We start from the raw sequence: 19702 nt of genomic DNA, 5'->3' as shown, positions 1-19702 counted from the left end.
ACGACTACGTCATAGGCCCATACCTCTTACCTGCACATACAAATGGCTTATGCTATCATATTTTTCTGCAAGAGGTTATACCAGAATTGCTCCAGGATGTTCCGGCTGTCGTTCGTGATCGCACGTCGTTCCAGCATGATGGTTCACCAGCCCATAACCACCTACGAGTCCGCAATTATTTGGATGGAACATTTCCGGGCCGATGGATTGGCCGTGGTGGACCCGTTCGATGGCCATCCCTTTCGCCAGATTTATCCAGCTTGGATTTTTTTTATGAGGCCAACTGAAGAGCATCACTTACGAGACTCCCGTTGACTCATTGGAGGACCTTGTTGCCTGACTTATCCATTGCGGCTGCAAGCGTGCGCGAAATGCCTGTCTTTTTCAAAATGTTCGTCAATCCCTTCTGCGACGTTACCAAGCATGTATTTCTGCTGGTAGTCGCAATTTTGAACATTTATTATGCATACTGTATTGCTACAAAGAAGCACTTTGCGTTGCGTTTGTACATAAACGCATTTTCCTCTCGTGTCGTTTTTTTGCGTTCTTGCCTTAACTCGTCACCTTAGACCCAACATTCCTATAAAAAAATGCATGTTTTAGTACGTTCCACCACCCCTCCAAGTTTGTACCATGATCTATGAAATACCTGTATGTGGATACGTTAGTCTAAGAGAATATTTAAATAATCAGATGCAGAAATATGAATGTGGTACATAGTTTCAATCCATCAACAAGTTACCTAAGGTTATGTTACAAGAGTATGTCCTGAATATGACTTAAAAGCACACTGATATTTTTGCAAATTATTCTCTAAATGCTCTCAAATGTTTTCAGTTGATTATCCATACATTTTGTTTTATGTTAAGGTCTCAAATCTGATTAAATTAAAATTTAACATTTAAACGTAAAGTAGGCAGGCATGCAAATAAAGATATCATAAGGCAATTTAAATTAAATCCCGTTTACCAATAATACGTATTGCTGAAGATTATGAGTTTTTATTCGAATTTAATAAGAACTTGCAATTTTATTTGCTACAAGTGAAGAAGATATGTGATCTTATTTATCATTAAAATAAAACTTTTACAATTCTTAACCTCTGCAACTTTTTTATTTCGTTATTAAATAAAGATTTATATTCAACTAGTAACATGAGAATGCAACACAACAATCCAATCGAAGCTTTCTAATTCAGATTCAATTTCTTATGTCTAGTAAATAAAAAATTCCGAAATTGAATCTTCAAATCATGTTCTGTGTATCTAATACATGGATATTTATCGCGAAATTATAGTCTCAAATTTATTTTAGATATCAAGAATAAATTTGTTTACCAGAAAATTATGCTTTCGAAAGTTAATCATTTTAAATTTAGTTTCCAAAATGGCATTTCATTTTTAAATCTCTCTTCTAATGTCAAGGGCTACTCAGATAATCGCTTTCTCTGCTATTTTTCATACAATTCAATTGAGATTATGCTCGAGCCTACCTCCCAAATTACATTTTTCTATACGTCTTCTACCACCTGGGACTAATAGGAAGGAGAAGTGCACTCGGGGAATCACTGGCACACCTTCTTGAAACAGCACATCTAGAAAATTGGTTCTGACTGCAGTAAAAGTAATTGAATTTGCATGGCTCGAGTTTCTTTTTCTTCAAGATAACAGAATATCATCCCTGCTTTCCCAAACAGAAAATGTATTTATATGAAACAGACTACTGCATCACCTTTTGAGCTCAGATATGTTATTTCTAACTCTTCGGACTCTTCCTCATGCTTTTCGACTTGACGTTGTATGTGCTTTGGAGATTTAGTTTGTGCTTTAGTCCTGAGCCCTGTCTTTGTTGTTACCTTTCTCGCAGAAGTCCTCCGAAAGTTCTGAAGAGAAAATGAGATAACTTTTGTATAGTTCCACGTTGATTTAAGCTGAAAAATAGCTACTATTCTATAAAGAAACGATTTCGCATCATTAAGTGGGTTTTGATAAACTGATTTAAAAATATTAAATTATAAAACAGTTCAATTTTAAAACTTAAAAAACAATGAATAATTTATTTTTTGTTAACTAGCAAAGTCCCGAAAATATAAACATATTAGATACAGTGGAGAAAGAAAATACTGAAATTTAGTGATTGGAAAGCATTTACAGAGCTCCATGTTATGCAGTGATGTTCACTAAAATTACTGCTGGAACAGCCTACAGCGAATGTATACAGAAACGTCAGATATCAGGAAAAATGCCTGAATGAAACGTAAATAATCGCAATTAAGCACAACAAGAAGGAGCAAATGAACAATACGTTCAATAAAATTGTATATTTATCTAAGGAAACTGTAATGCTCTTGATTTAAGTTCAAAATACAAAATATTTTATATGAACTTTGATATTAAAATAGATCTATTGGCTTACAAGATACTCGTTGTTGCTAGTCAAACTCATTAAAGTTCTTGAAATTTTCGAATGTTAGAATTATTGAGATAGGACGGTAGTCTCTGGGCCATTCCTGCATAAAATCAATTAATGTGAAGTAGGCAGAAAGATTACGCCTGATTTTCTACAGCCTAATATATTCCGTTTTAATAATAAACAAGTTGAAAAATAAAATTAATATAAACGTTATCCCTAATATGCATTTATATTTTATTAATCTCCATAGGTGATCATTAAACTATATGAACAGATTCTGCAAACAATATAATTAGAAAAATACTTTTTTATACAGACAGCAACATTTCTTGCATGTTTGAAGGTTAACATAAGGAGTTTAAGACCGAGTACCCAAATATCATGTTAGCTAATAGTTAAACCTAAGTTTTTTAACATGAGTTTAAGTAGATTAATTCAAAATACCCCGATAGAGGGTTAAATTCTTGTATAAATTTTAAAAGCATTTCCGATCTCGGATATGTAACGTCTTACCCTTTTTGTTATTCAGATTGCTTAAACGTCGCTTGAAATTAATTTCTTTGCATTTCACATAAATTTATTGGGAAATGTTGCTGTATGCCTCATTGTTTTAGACATTTTTGAATTAACTTCAATTTATTATATTAATGAACAAATTTCGAAAACATTTTTCCAGAGTAGGTAATAGGTTAATGCATCTAATATTGTCAAAATAAGGATTTCTTGCATCTAAAATTTTAGGTATCAAAACAGCTCAAGCTTCCGTTGTGTTGGAAAGATTCCTAATGATAAACAATAAACAAATATTTAAAGTTTTGTGCGAAAAAAACGTTGTTATCCACCAAATGAAAGTGCTTCATAATTTCATCGGAAAGAGAGTTTAGACCAGTTTATTTGTTTTTGAGATTTTTAATAACATTATTGATTTCTGAAGTAGAGAACTGGCAGTCAATAAATGAGATATATAGCCCCTCTGATTCAGTAAGCATAGCTCTATGAGAATTCTTATCATCACGCAAATTATCTCTTGAAAGTTTCTTTACTATAATGGCAAAAATAGTATCACTCAATGACGAAGTAACCCTGTCATATGTGGGTTTAATTCCTGATATCGCAATCCTTTTCGAAAAATTGCTCTTGACCCCATACTTCCATATATTTTCTAGACACTGTGAACATTAACAGTTGAGAAGAAATTTTTTCACGAGTCAAGCTTGTACTCTTCTAGCTTTGCTAACAGGAGCAAACGCAGTTAATAATTTTAAATGAAGATGAACGGGTGGTAATTCAGCTACTGGCTAAGAAGGAAATATTTTATTAAAAATGTTTTGTTAGTATTAATTGTTTATTCCATTTTCTGAGAATAGAATATTTATTAGACTCAAAATAGTAATCTAATTAGCATCCTCTCATAAAGCAACCTCTAGACATGTAGAAATCAAGATATAGATTTCTACTTTGTTTAAAGGATAGAAATATAAAATGTTTGACTTTTCTTTAAAAATATACATTTAAAAACATATAACGGAAAAAAAGGAAAAATAAAACTAATCCTTATAGTTCTTTTCCTTCAGTTTTCAGAATAATATTTAAGAAAATAGCATATATGTTTTCCTTTAAAAAGTCTTTTCATAAATATACATTCTTGCAATTGAAATAAAAATAATACAGTATAAAAATATGATTAAATAAAATAATAATTATTCATAACAAAAAAAGGAAAGTACTACAAATTAAGAAATCTGAACATAGCACATTTCTCAGCAAAATTACACGCTAAAGTCAGAAGGCTTTGGTACTGACGCAGATTGACTTAAGGTATTCGGAAAACTTAATAATTGATTTTATTAGCTATTTTCATAGCTCAGTACGCATTGTCTTTCAGTTTCCAAATGATCATAGGAATTCTGATGAATTCTATGTTTCGTAGATCGTATTATACGGTATTTCTCCCGCCTTCCTAGCGTGCCTTCATGGTGTAGTGGTTCTGCACGCTGGGCCAGTATTCCAGAGGTCCGTGGTTCGATTCCCGGCGAAGGCAATTGCTCATTTTTCATCTTGCCTGCTTCTATAAAATCCTAATGTCTCTATAATATATTTGCTTGCAAATTAAATCCCCGTCTAGTGTCTAAGGCTTGCGAGCGACTTTTCACTTTAAAGAGAAAAGTAGCTTCCAAAAATTTCACTTTAAAGTGAAAGTTCTGAACACTGGTTGTTCGATACGAGTGCCAGCGAACGGCTGTCTGTAGGAAATTTTCATAGTTTTCCTTTTTTGGTATCTGGATACGTGATAGTTTTCCCTTAAACATCCTCCACGAAGGAATCAGTCTCTTTGGCTCGTAACCTCGTGTATGTCGCCTTAATTTAAATAAAAACACAAAACAGTATTTAATTGTAATGACGTATTTATTAAAATTCACAATATTGGTTTACATTTAATTTAAGCATATGTAAAGAAATACATAAATCAACCGAAATTTATGCATAAAAATGAAAACAAACTAATAACATTTCCTCCTTTTATCCAATAAATCATTTTTATTTACGAATGAATGACAAATAATTAATTTGTAAATTCCTGATCATTGTGTGTGTGCCCACCAGCGGCCGAGCGGTAAAGTCGCTGAACACTGGTAGTTCGGTCCGAGGCTCGAATCCCGCGAACGGGCTGGCTGCATGGGCGTTTTCGTGGTTTTCCCCATGTGTAACGTGTATACGAGCCAGTTCCCCTTAGAAAGTCCTCCACGAAGGCATCCTATCCCTTAGGCAGATAGCCCTAGTGTGCTTTGCCGTAATTAAATACACCACACCACACCTGATCATTGTGTATTACTAGATGCTCATCTTCTTCATTTCCGAAATTTTCTGACGTTGCAAATACTTTATACATTATGCAAATCAAGATTACGTACACTATTGTCGAAAGACGTTTGTGTAACATATTTAAATCAAATCAAATTAAATGGAATACTCATTTAGTGTGGATACAGATAAAATAAGTTACTGTAGTTTGAATTTTTTTAAATGCATTTTACATTTTTATATTTTACATTATGAAATATGTTACGTATTGAGGTCTCAAATAATATAAATGTGAGTATACTATCCAAAGAAAATTTCTTATTGCAGATGTCATTAATTATTAGTAGCATAATGTTAAGAAGTTTTATACAGAAATTTTGATTTATATGTATACTTCTACTCACTTCTTTATTTATTTTTGCTACTTAATTTTTAAAGTCAAAAGAGAGAACAAAAAGGTGATTGCGGTGGTAGTAAAATCAAAAACAAACCCTTTAAGGAAAGAGAAGTCGTGTTTCTTCATCCCTATTGCTCTGATTCAGGAGAAAGGGATTTGAAAAATGTTCCTTTAGGTAACCGAGAAAATGATCTTGTGTAGACTGTCTTGCCGGAAACTGACGTTCCGGCAGTGGTCAAGCGGTTTGTTTTAGGCCATAAGTTCTTTTCGGACCTAAAGCTGCAATGAAGGAGAAACGTGACAAATAGCACCAAACGCATTTTCGGCTTTAAGAAATTTCACTGAAAGGAAATACTACGTAGTATGAAATGCGTTTTAATAAATACTACATGCAAGAAACATCAAATATCTCATCGTTTGAGTTATAAATTTTCTTTATTGCTTCGGAGACCTTTGCTAGGAAAGAGAAAACATACATGATACAATAATGACTGTGTAATCATGTAGGATTATTTTATGCTGCACAAGTGTATTGAAGACAAATCAAGACAACCGCTAGTTCTTTATTCGAATCAGCTATACCACGCAGCTATAGAAAAACAAGTAACTACGTATAGGTTGATTGGTAAAGTCTGAAATAATACTGGAATTTAGAAATAGAAGTTTTAGAAATTTATTTATTAAATGTTTAGAATTTATTTATTAAAACGCAAATGAAGATAATATGAACCGACGACATTATTTTATTTTTCTAGCAACGAACGAACGACAAACTGTTGCTGCCATACATATTCAAATAAATATATTTTGTGTGTGTGTGTGTGTTCTCGACATACAAAAACACATGCGAGCCTTACATTTCCTCCCGTTTAAAATGAAATTTAGATAGCCAAGATGCCATAATAAATTTTAGTTCGAAGCGTCTTCCTGCGATCTATCATCTTCATTGATTGGCGTACCTCGGTTGAAGTAAGAGCGAATTTGTTGCACGTAGGCAACTGTTTCGGCCAGTCGTATAATAGCAGATCTCCTATCTTGAGAGAATCAGATCTGTGATGGCGATCAAATCTGCGTTTGTTCCCCAAATGTGTTTCATTCACATAGTTTGCGGCTTCGACACTGCCAAAGTTCACATAGTTAAAAATTAAGAGCAGAGAAATGAAAATGCTATGTATTCTCTGTTACAGAAATGAAAAGTTGGTTCCGGTTTCGTTTCCTATTACTTTTAAGTACTTTATGTAATTTCTCATAAAAGTGTTTAATGCCAAACTAATATTAAACTTACTTAAAACTTTTAAAAATGTTTAATGTGAAATGGAATAAACTGATAGGTTGTCTTAAAATTTAAAAATAATAATTAGCATTAAGATATTTCTCAGGATTAAATATAAAAGAATTGCTATAATGTGGAACACCAAATAGTTTCTTTCAGAAATGGAAATAATACGTGTTAAAAACTTTAATCGCACATATAATTGAAGAGCTACTGCTTTGTTTTTTAACAGTTGTAGCATACAACATTCAAGAAACCATACTGAAAGGTCGCATACAAATGTCTCTATTTTGTTTTCCTTTTGTTTTTTAGGAAGAGCCGAAGAAGCTGTTCAACAATACCGTCAAGCCATGCGTCTGCAGCCAAACCACACCGTTGCTATTGTTAACGCAGCAAGGAGCTTACGATCGCTAAAAAACAACAGAGAGGCTGAGCAGTTATATAAGAGGTAAGACTCCATTTAATTTTCATATGATGGAATGTACTACAATCATAACGAAATTTTTATAAATCATATTTGTATAGTATTAATAATGTTTATTTCCAAATCTGAGATGATGTGAATCTTTAATTTTCGAGACCAAGATCATATAAATCCTTCAAATAAGAATAAGAAGAGGAGAAAAACTTATTAAAAGAAAATTCTGAAATCTCAGTTAAATGGCTATCAAATGTAAGTCAACTTTTTTAAATAAACTAATATTTGTTTAGAAGATTTAAACAAAGTTTAATAAATGAAGTTTATATAGTTTAAACTCTTGAACCTTCAAGCTCCTTTTCTGAATATAATTCGAAAAAAAAAAGCATATGATACTTGAACTTTCAGTTATCCGTGATTCAACAACTGTGACTGAGTAGTGCTGTCAATAGGCAGATGTAATTACAGAGGTTGGACAAAAATAAAAAATATGGAAGCCCCTCGTAAAATGCATGTTTGAACTGAAATATTTATTCTTACAAAAGCTATTGGTGGCGCTGATGTGTTTGCTCACTAACGCCACCTGTACACCATCCTCAATACATTACAAGTGTCATTGATTATCAAGATAGTGTTCTGTGCAGTTGTGAACGCATTATGTCGGAGCTAAATGAATTCGAACGTGGGCAAATTGTTGGGTATGATATGGTCGATGCTTCCGTAACCAAGGTATCTGAAGTGTCTGGTGTTTCAAGAAGCACAGAGATTTTTTAACTCATACAGGGAAGCCGCTTCCGCTCATTCACAGCGTGAACGAAAATGTGTGTTGAGTGATCATCACAGACGACCTTTGAAGGGGATTGTGATAAAAACTAAGAGAAGTGCAGCCTCAAAAGTGACTGATGAACAGAATGTCACACTCACAAATCACAAATCCTGTCAGCACCGAAACAATACGTAGGGAGCTCCACAAGCAGGGTAGTTTTTGGCGAGCTACAATTCGAAAGATCATCAGAGATCAAAATGCCTGTAAGAGAAGAAAGCGGTTCCAAAGTCATAAAACTAGGACTGGAGAGCAATGGAAGACTTTCTTTCTTTTCGTCAACGACAGAACAGCTGGCCCACTCGGTTAGGTGCTCTTCAGCCTGTTGGATCCCATCGATGGAATTTGAAAAAAGGAGCCTAATACTGTGTCCTTCGGGAACTGATTACATTTAGAGCTTAGTGCCGTGTCCTCCGAGAACTGACCACGCTAAACGAGGAACATTGAATGAAAGACCAGAACATGGAAAGAAGGTGCATGGTGGGGACTGTTGAGACTAAGCGGGAACACGTTTCACTATTATGGTACATTTTAGGCATACAGATATATGAAGGAAATGGTATAGACACAGGTACAGATGTAATGATGAATCGGGTCCGATGAATCTTGCTTCACATTAATTCCGACTTCTGGGAGAGATGAGTGTTACGCCTGGCGAACGCCGTCCCAAGCGTTTGATAGAGACTGTTTGCTGTCGACAGTGAAACATGCGGGGTTTGGTCTTGGTTTGGGAAACCATATCGAGGTATTCCATGGGGTCTATCATTACTGTGCAAGGTCACATCTGCAAATCATTATATGACCATTTTGACTGATCACGTCCATCCCGTGGTACAAATTTTTGTCCCTAACTGTGATGCAGTGATGTCATATTCCAAGATTACTGAGCTCCTATGCACTCAGCTCATATCGTCCAGGAATGATTTTCTGAGCAGGAGTGTGAACTTTCATATCTACTATGGCTACCACATTCGCCAGATATTAATCGCTACCACAGGCGCCAGATTCAATATTATTCAACCTTTGTGGGATGGTTTGGAGAAATCTGCGTGAGCGCTATCCACTGCCATCTTTAACTGCACTTGCCAATGTTTTACAGGAAGAATGGTAATAAGATACCCTTGCACAGCCTACAAGACCTCTATTTATCCATTTCTAGAAGCCTGCAAGCTGTTTTGAATGCCAACGGTTTTCCTACACCTTATTAGTCACCAGAATATATTTTTATTTTGGTGTTTCCATATTTTTGTCCAACCACTGTATGTTTGTTACTCAGAGTATATATGTACTAGAATTCACTAGACTTGCTAGAAACATCTAAAACAAATTAATGGTAGACTATGTACGTACAAAACTATCAAGATGACTCAAGAATCCGCAACTATGAAGGTTATTAAAAATGTTTCGTAGTTTCGAGAAATTACGAGAAAACGCTGCCTATCACTTACTTAAAAATTTGATAGATTTCTCTAGATGGATTACTGACGTTTTGTGACATTCAGAGTCGTCACTAGGGCCTACTCGCCATCCAGGTACCAGTAAAATTCTACGCCTTAATAATTTAGTAAGTTCCTATTTGAGTCAACAAAGCTTAGATTTATAACTTTTGGAGTTGAAACCTGTAACATTTTTAGGTTTGAATTCGAAAGTTTCGATTCGCGAAAAATACGCGCAAGTTCTAGTTCCTAACCTAGTTTTTTTGCAGGAGCCGTGGGATTCGATAACTCGAATGTACCATCTCTCTTCAGAATCGTTCTAATTGCAGAGTAATCTGTAGAGCTCCGTCTGAGATTGTAAGGGTAGAATATGCACCATATTCTAAGATTCTCGTCAAAAAGATCATGAATTGTTATTTAAAAAAGCATGCATAGCACATGCTTGACACGTGGATAAATGTTGAATAACAAATGTGCGTCTTCTTTATAGATTGTGGAAATACAGAACTCTTCTGCCATGCATAATATTATTCTCAATTATCCTATTTTATAATGAATATTTTCTTGAAAAATTGAGATGCTTACATACCGCATAGAAGGATAAGTTATCTTTCAATGATTTATAAGAATATCGCTTTATATAAATAAACTGTCTTTGCATATGTGTGTTTAAGTTCGTATTAATAAAATATTGCATTTAAATAGATAAAGAAAAGATTAACTGTTTTAAAGAAAGTGAAACAATAATTGTTAATCAAATATTGGTTTTCAGCATGTCACCAGTTATGGCACTTAAAAGAAATCTAAATCCTTCAACAGATTTCCATTTTTTAAAATGCGCAAGCAATGAAAAATTGTTCCGAAACATTTATTGAGTCCCACTGTTTACTGTATCTTTTCTGAAAATAATCTTAAAAGAAAGCTATCTGCTTAAACTGTTAAAGTACAGTAATAATCTGCTTAAAGTACAGAAAATAACACCATCAATGCAACCAGCCAATTCCGTCACCAAGAAACAAATTTTTGTGATGTTAGCATTTAATATGAGCCTAGCATGTGAATAAATCATTACATTAAAGGCAATTTAATAAATATGGACTGCATCGCTGAAAATATGCTCATGGGAAAGCCTGATTTAACTTAATTTTGTTACTATAACTTTTGTTTTATGGTAACAAACTTATTCAGCATACTTATTATGATGTAATATGCATTTGCAAGTTAGCGTATACGGTGTTTCTCCCACATTCCTAGCGTCCCTTCGTTGTGTAGTGGTTCTGCACTCTGGACCGATATTCCAGAGGTCCGTGGTTCGATTCCCGGCGAAAGCGGTTTGCTATTTTTCATCTTGCCTACTTCGAAAAATACCTAATGTCTCTACAGTGGCGCCCGAACTAAAAGGGTGTTGGATGAGGTTTCTCCACACCCAGGATTTGGCGATTGGGTCCCCTGAAAACCCCAGTCGCCCTTTAAAAGGAAGAGTATATAAGGTATTTCTTCCACTTTCCTAGCATGCCTTCGTGGTGTAGTGGTTCTGCACGCTGCGCCGGTATTCCAGAGGTCCGTGGTTCGATTCCCGGCGAAGGCGGCTTGCTATTTTTCGTCTTCCCTGCTTCCCAAAATACTTAATGTCTCTACAAGTGTGCGGCAGTATCATCGACGCTTAACTGCTAAATGTATTTTAAAGTAAAATTTTCATTATATGGCATAAGTATTTTAAACATAAGTAAGCTGAATCAATTAAAATTAAATATAGTTTCATGTAGCTTACGTTTAACTCCTACGCGATAAAAGGCTGATGTAACTAAACTTCCAAAGAGTTAATGCTTACATGCAAGATAAAGCCAATAAATAACAACGTCTAACGAAGGTTATTTGCTAATCGATTTTACATAATCATGTTTTTCGGTTTTCAAAGAATAAAGAGCATGTTAATTGTTTTTTATCACAGTATGTTGCTAAGTATCAGTTTATCTAATACCAATATGTTTTTACTGTTTACTCGTAAAAGAGCTTATTAATTACTGATGGCTCAAGAATATTTTTTTTTCCGTTACGTTAAAAAAAATTCCAGTGATTAGTCTATCGTGTAGACGCAGAGTACAATCTGTGTTTCATTCACTCTTCATGATCCTTTCTTTCCCGTAAGGGGGAAAATAAAGCAAATACCTAACTTCAAATATTTTGTTGTTTCTTCAAAACGCAAAATGATCCCATGTTTATATATATATCAACTGGAATTATTTTCTAACATGAGCCGAAGCACATTCGAGTTAGTTATTTAATAGAAAATCATAAGTTTATTATTTGAGAACATAAATTTATCTTTTATTGATTTATAATTTTATATACAACCAGGAAATTTTATAAATGTGTTTGATTATATCGTTAAAAAAAGAAACATCTTGTATAGCTGTCGGAAGTTTCGAAGCCAAGAAATGTAATAAATCTGCTATGCCCTTAACAGAATTCAAACCAAGGATTTTCCGATGGCCAGTCAGACGGGCTACCAGTTACACCACGACAGCACACACGGAGAAGAAACAAATTCCAATTTAGTTTATTAATTATGCATATTTTGTACTAGGTATTTCTCCTACATTGATTGTTTAACTGGTATTTTGCCTCAATAGCTTTCTGCGAATCATCCCAGTCTGACTCCATCTCGGCAATTTATGTCTTAATATGAATGATTAAATAATATAATGTAGCTTTAGGCATTTGTCAACAAAGTTGTCCTTTTCGTTTATCAAGTCCTGATGGACTTAGCAAAGATGATACAAAAATCTTTCGAAGCAGAAAAATCTCAGAAGAAATATCGAAAGACTAAAAGAGAATAGGTGAGGAGATATACTTTGTTTCCGGTCATTACTCTTGCCAAAAGGAAACCAGCAAGAATGTACGAAGAGAAAAAAAAATGTAAAAAATAATTCATAACTTCCTACAATGCAATAAATATAAATGCGTAGAGTAATTACGTAAAGTCATAAAAACTTGTCCTGCCAAGAATGTCGAAAACCGCTAGAGGTATTATGTGTATGATGATACTGTAACGTTAATTAGGTATAACAAAGCTAGTTTTCGCTGAGCATACGTGCCTAAAATTTTCTGCTCTGTTTCACTTCTTTAGCTGTTAATGTAGTCTTCTCTTAAATATAGTATGAAGTAACTGTTTCGAGATTACAAAATTAAAAAATAATGAGACTTAACAAAAGAAAGAGCAGATTCCGGCCTTAGAGCATACACTTTATTAACAAAAGAAAGAATAAACGTCAACCGTCGGATTTACTCCGAAGGGTTTTTACTGACTTCTTGTGATGTATATAAGTTGCACATTTCATGACAGACAGGATAATGAGGGTTTATTTGAACATAACAAACAAATATTAATTATCTAAAATGTAAAATATATTTATTGACCTTCCCAGTTATTATTCTCAACAATAAAATTTTGACGGATAATAAATTGACTTTCGTCAATAAATCACGTATATTAATAAGGGTTTATAAATCGACACCACTATCTTCTTTCTACGGAGAAACGTTTCAGAATTTGCAATATCCGATCTTGTTAAACAGCAATGGGTAATTTTGGTTTCGTCATGATACATCTGGCTTTAAGTAATTAAACTGACTGCGACGGAGAGCATCTGTCACCATTCAAGTACCAAGTTGCGCCCTGGCTAAATGCGCAAAAACTATTAGATTTGTGGAGCGGTAAATTAACAAAAATCAATTATGCCATCGAAACCGGGATCCTTCAGTTCTTATCTGAATGTTCTAACCCCTACTTTGCAAACACATACACAAAAGAACATCATTATTCTTTACAAGTGTGGTGAGGATATAGCGGCCAATTATCATTTCAAAGTTAGATTTATATTTATAAAGTTATGACAAAGCACTCGGGAGCTATTTGTTTAAGAGGAGCTATGCCTTCATGAAGAATTTTCTTAATTATACTTTCCAAGATTCTACTTGTAGTCATCGCTATAGAAAAAAATGCGTAATGATTACTTCATCAACACATTCTAAAATGTTTCATACTTACAATAGTTTTAATTATACTATTCTCATAATATCTTGTTTCCGAAAGAAAAATGGTTCTATTCGTGGTTTAGACATATGATCTATGAACTGAATCATCCAGAGCCGAAACCCAAACGCGATTTATATCCACTTAACCGTGAGACTCAGGTAGTCTGATTCTGACTCATTGAGCTTACAGTCATATGATTAGGTATACTCGTCACACAGGTACTCAGATTAGTTGACTAGCCATCTAACCGGCAAGGCCGCATATATACGGCCAAGAATATGTTTTGTGATATCTATAAGAACATACATATACGTGCACTTTAAAATATGTCAATAAAATCAAGGCAATATATTAAAAGTAAGCAATTCCAGGTACCAGGAGAATTTTTACATTGAAATGAAGAGAAGAATTTTTTCTCATAGTAGTTATGGAAAATGTGTGCTTACTTAGTGGAAAACATGGCTGGTAAGAGGACAAGATAATAAGTAAAATAAGTAAGTTTCTATCTCAATTCAATACACGAATTATGGGAAATTTTCTGACGAATTTCGTAAATTCTTGACGCATTACGTAATAACGAATTTAAGGAAATATTGCAAAAGAGGTATATGTAAACTTTATATGTACATAAAAAATCTTCGAATCTTCTAGTTTTTAAGAGTTATCTTAAACAATCTAAAAATATTGCTATTGCAGTTGCATCGTGTAATCAAAAATGCTTAAAGTAATTATGTGTTTTAAGGTAATTAATTAATTTCATTCATCACATATTATTTTAGATTAAAACCTAAGCTAAGCACACTAGGCATGTTGCAGACCAACGGATACGATAGAATGGAAAAAATGATGTAATAGCCATCCAGCATGGGAAACTGAAACTATTTCTATAGGATTTTGCACTTGTCCCTATGAAACGCGTGATCAATGTTCAATAAAGATTATCGATGTCGAGAAGTATCCTTCCAGTGTCAGTAAATGCTGAGTGTCAGCTGAGGGAAAATAGTTTAAATAATACTAAAAGAACAATGACTAACATTTAATTTTTATACAAATTCTTGATATGAATGTCTTAAAATATATACAGTAATCATGATTTGATCATTTGTTAATATTGTGTTATGGGCTAGAACATATTCATAAGTAAATCTTCATCTTAAATTATTCTAAATATTTATATCCCGATACATTTAGTAAAGTGACTTTTAGGCGACACTTTAAGCAACGTTGTCTTAAAAATAACCAAAAAATATTCTGAACTGCCACAATGAAAAAGGAAACATAAATATTTTATGCGTTTCGAGTAAAAGTTGCTATCTTTAGCACTGTAAAGATATAAAGTTATTTCAACAGCTTTAAAGAAAATGATACTGAATACCAGAGTATCATGAAAAAGAAAAAAAAAGAGATTCGTAAAAAATGAGACTTAACAAAAGAATTATAATTACCCTAAAGAAAGTGAGAAAACGTATCTCACAAATGTTTACTGCTGAAGCAAGATTTGGGGGTAAATGTGATAATGTTTTACCATTGTTCTTTAAACAAAAGGCTTACAGCCTTGAGGATTTTACCACGATCGTATACTATCTTCGTAATAACTACATCATTTCCGCCTGACTTGCTTTTAGCAATAAATAGAGTCTCATTCAGTAACATAGATTTATTAATAGCCTTTCGTTAAATAAATCTCTATCCCAAGATCTGCCCCGTAACCAAAGTCAGCGAACTCCATTGTTGGGGTTTCTGCAGAGAAGGCGTTGTCATTGTAAACAGCTCGCTCAGCCGTCTTCTTGATTCCTTTCACACAGAAAACGGTGAAATTTCTTTTCACCGTTTTTCTTTTCACCGTTTGTTATACGGAAACACACCAGAATGAGGTATCTGACTCATTGAGAAGATTCAACGAGATTTTATTTCTGTAAATCTGTCTTTATCAATTTTCTAAATTTCTGACTGAGAGTGGGAGCTCATTGTGAAACTAGTCATCGATTAAAAAAAAGTAACTCCCACTATTTCAGTGATATTCCATCTTCCATTGGAGGTACTTCTAACCTCCTGTAAGTCAATGAATGAACTGAAAGGTTTTCTTTGAGTTGTGACAGGTATATAAATAGCCTATTTGGAGACGTTAGCTTTGATGTGTTTGGTTTTCCTTCGTGAGCAAAGCACTTCATTTAGCAATCCGAAAATAAGTCCTCTAATTAATGGAAAAATTGATTTTCTTGATTCCCTTTTATGAGAAATACCTCACACTAAATATTAATATAGGAAAAACATCGCAAATACTCATTGAGTTATTTGTAAACTACGATTTATTTACTTGAATTGAAATTTATAAGGAAGAGAAAAGAACAATAATCATTACGTCATCACACGTCTACATTCATCATTATCGCTCTTACTCGTCTGCACACTCATCTAGGCTGCGCATTATAGTCACATCATTCAGTTACAGTTGTAAGGATCTTAAGTTTTACTAACGTTTATTTTATTTTAAATCTTTACTATCACTTCTTATTTTCTACTTCCGGCCAGAATTAAAAGCTTTAACTTATTTATTCAAATTTGTCTGGCGAACGCCAAGTACTTAAGTTGTGGCTTTTTGCCAAGCAAGCGAAGAGGAAGGAGTTAGTAGAAGCAGGCCGTTTGCCTTAGCAGTTTTTACTCGGTTCCTGGTTGCCTTCCAGGCCAGAGGTTTAATCCTCTTGATAATTTTAAACGTATTGTAGTGTTAACAGTTCTCTGTACTACATACGGCTTCCTGTTAATATACGGCCAATCTTCTCGGAGGCCCTTGTTGGTTACTCCAAAGTTAAGTTAGAGTTTAGTTAATATTTTTATATTCTTACGTTCAGACCACAAGTGGTTGGTCTCTGTATTCCGAAGTCCGGAAATCATTGTAAAGAGTGAAAAATAAAGGGTTTCGTATACCCTTCCTGTGTATCTTGTCTACTTCCCACATTTATTGAACATAGCTTTAGTAAGCTCCCTGTTCCGAGTCAGGTTTTTGAATGTTCCCAAAGCAAGTAAGACGGAACATTGAACCTGATACAGTTACAGTTGCATGGCCATTTTTTAGATAATTCAGCCATCCTACATTGTCATCTACTTTCAGGTGACATAAGCAAACAATAAAATTTAACACATAAATGAAATAAAACTTAAGATACTAATATTATTATACAATAAAACAAAATATGAAAATAATACAGAAAAATGAAAATAATATTGAAGCAGGATCTTCTAATAATATCACCAGAAAGTAAAAATAAGAGTTAGTAATAATTATCAAATAAACGTTTGTTAGGTTAAAGATGATGATCAAAGGCCAAAGATGTTGAACAACTCATATGAGAAAATATCCATAAACACTTAAGTTCTGGTACTATGTTCTGAAGAATGAATCCAGGGTTTCATAAGTTCCGCACAAGTGCTTGTTTTCATAGGACCGTCGAAGAAACTGTATTTTTCAATATCATAAGTACTATTTGGCTTGATTTTCAAGATCTTGCATGATCTGAGAAATTTGGGTTTGAGTTTAAGACGAGATACATATTGTATACGCTTGATTACCACTAACAAGCAAGTAAGCTGTAACTTACTAACGGTATATGTCTTAAATTGTAGGATTTGGGATTTTCAGCCTGCACTTTCAAAATCTGCTTTTATATCTTCATTTACAAGATAATCTCAAGAGTCGAGAAATTTAACTGGATATCTATATTCCACAGCTCTGTAATTTTATCACGGTTAACAGATTTGACTTTAGTTTCAAACATTACTTCGAATGCAGTTGCGCTGATAATCCATTGGTACGCCGAATTAATCACTTACTGAACTTCACAAAAATGTATATAACATTTTGTCGGATATCGAACTGAAAATTTGGAGAGAACAGAAATTATGGAAGAATTGTCTTTCCATTTTTCCACTAGCACTAGCCAGTCCGGTAGTAATTTGAATATGCTTGGTATTGTTGGTTGAACATGTAGAGACATTAGGTATTTTGGAAGCAGGCAAGGTGAAAATTTAATACCGCCTTCGCCGGGAATCGAACCGCGGACTACTGGAAAACCCGCCCAGCGTGCAGAACCACTACACCACGAAGGCACGCTAAGAAGGCGGGAGAAATACCTTATATACTCTTCCTTTTAAAGGGCGACTGGGGTTTTTAGGGGGATCCAATCGCCAAATCCTGAGTGAGGAGAATCATCATCCAACACCCTTTTAGTTCGGGCGCCACTGTAGAGACATTAGGTATTTTGGAAGCAGGAAAGATGAAAAATTAACAACGCCTTCGCCTGGAATCGAACCGAGGACATCTGGAATACCCGCCCAGCGTGCAGAACCACTACACCACGAAGGCACGCTAGAGAAAGCGGGAAGAAATACCTTAAAAACAATAATCTTGAGAATCTTCAGAAGTAAGTGCTGAACTTTTATCGGAAATTATACGCGAAGCATTTCCATGAAAATCATTGGAAATTATACGTGAAGATTTCCAAATTTTTTATTCTCCAGTTTAGAAATTACTTCAGCGCAGTCAGTAGATTTTGTTGGGTAAAAACAATCAAACTTTGTGAATGAGTCAATAATATCAAACATTGTGAATCTGTGAATGAGTCAATAATAGTACATTCGAGTGGTCCTAAATGGTCAGTGTGATTTGTATAAAATGGTATATCCTATTGGGTTTATAATGCAACGTACCTATTTATTTTCCGCGTTTACGTTTAATTAATATGCAAGGAACACAGTTTGCAATATAGCTATCGTGTCTCTAAGTTTAGGTACATGAAATTCTTGTTTGATGAATTTTTCTGTTCGTTTAGAATATAAATGTCCACGAAGATGTGCGTCCTTGATTATATAAGTTTGCATTGGTTCTGGAACAGCAAGTGATTCTTTACCCTTTACATATTTATAGAGTATATTGATTTAACAAAACAGTCATCACAACTTTTAATTTTTAAGACTTCTTTGATAGCTGGAAAGTGATCATCTTGCTCTTGAACATTTTGTGTTTTCAAAATGAGGCTACCTTCAGTGATGACCATAACAGGGGATTTTCTCAATTCGTGAACAGGTTACGCGGTCGGAGCGGACAGTGGCTGCAGCGCACATGTGAGGGTAGCTAGGTGGGCAGAGCGGACATTCTTGCACCTATTGTGTTATTTCCCTAATCAGTCACATGTCATCTACTGTGTAGTTTCGAGCTTTGCACCTGCTGTAGACATAAGCGGATACTTTTAAGATAAAAGGTTTTTCTCATTTTTTCAGTAGATGTTTGATCCTTATGACGTGTGCATGTCGTTTTATAGCGTCGAAAAAATCTGTTATGGAACCCATAGCCATTTCAGCAAAATTACTCTCTACAAAAAAGGAAACGAATGTTTAGTTGTAGATGATTACCCACACCGTTTACACCGAAAAAATAAATTAGGAATGAGTTGGGTATGTGTAAAAGAAAACACGCATCTTTATAAAGGAAATATAAAGACAAATTTTCAGTACAAAGTACTGAAGAAAACTGAACATTCCTGCGTGGCCAACATTGCTGAGATTGAATTTAAGAGGAAATTAGAAACTTGCAGAAAAGAGTTCAAGGAAAAACAACAGTTACCGTTCCCCATATATTTCAAGAAGAACTTTCAGAATTATATCAAAAAGGTTATGATTTCGTTACCAAAATACCGACATACTCCAGTGCCAAGAGTGTTTTATGTAAGGAGAGGAGCAAGGCTTTAGGAGCTACCTAAAATCCCCAAAATGCCATCAGGTTTGCCCAAAATGACGGTCAGTTTGCAAACGATACGTTTATGCTTTTTAATGGAGAAAAACCAAGATAACAGGATTTTAGTATTTGGAAGAGAAGAATATCGATACTTTTTGGAAAATGGAAAGACCTTTTTCTTAGATGGAACATTTAAGGTTGTCCGAAACAATTTGCTCAAATATATGCAATACATATTGACTTAAGGAGTACAGCATCTGAGACCAACGTTTATCCAGCGCTTTTTGCATTTCTGCCTGATGCGAGACAAGCAACGTACATTGCAGTGTTTCAGGAAGTGAAACGCTGGTGCCTTAAGGGGAAGTTGGATA

General features: G+C 34.3%; 1 protein-coding gene across 1 annotated transcript in view; it reads left to right on the top strand.

Annotated features, from left to right (window-relative positions):
• Positions 1–19702, top strand: part of LOC118197709 (protein O-mannosyl-transferase TMTC1-like) — a 441210-nt gene that overhangs the window by 372485 nt on the left and 49023 nt on the right. Inside the window, exon 13 of the mRNA XM_085808444.1 lies at positions 7197–7332. Coding sequence (XP_085664570.1) covers positions 7197–7332 — 136 coding nt within the window. The remainder of the gene's footprint in view (positions 1–7196; positions 7333–19702) is intronic.

Source organism: Stegodyphus dumicola, chromosome X1 (assembly GCF_044657685.1).
Source record: "Stegodyphus dumicola isolate Sdum_Otavi_A_Nest chromosome X1, ASM4465768v1".
Lineage (NCBI taxonomy): Eukaryota > Metazoa > Arthropoda > Arachnida > Araneae > Eresidae > Stegodyphus > Stegodyphus dumicola.
Note: the sequence above shows the minus strand (reverse complement) of the source record. Positions and strands in the feature narration are given on the sequence as shown.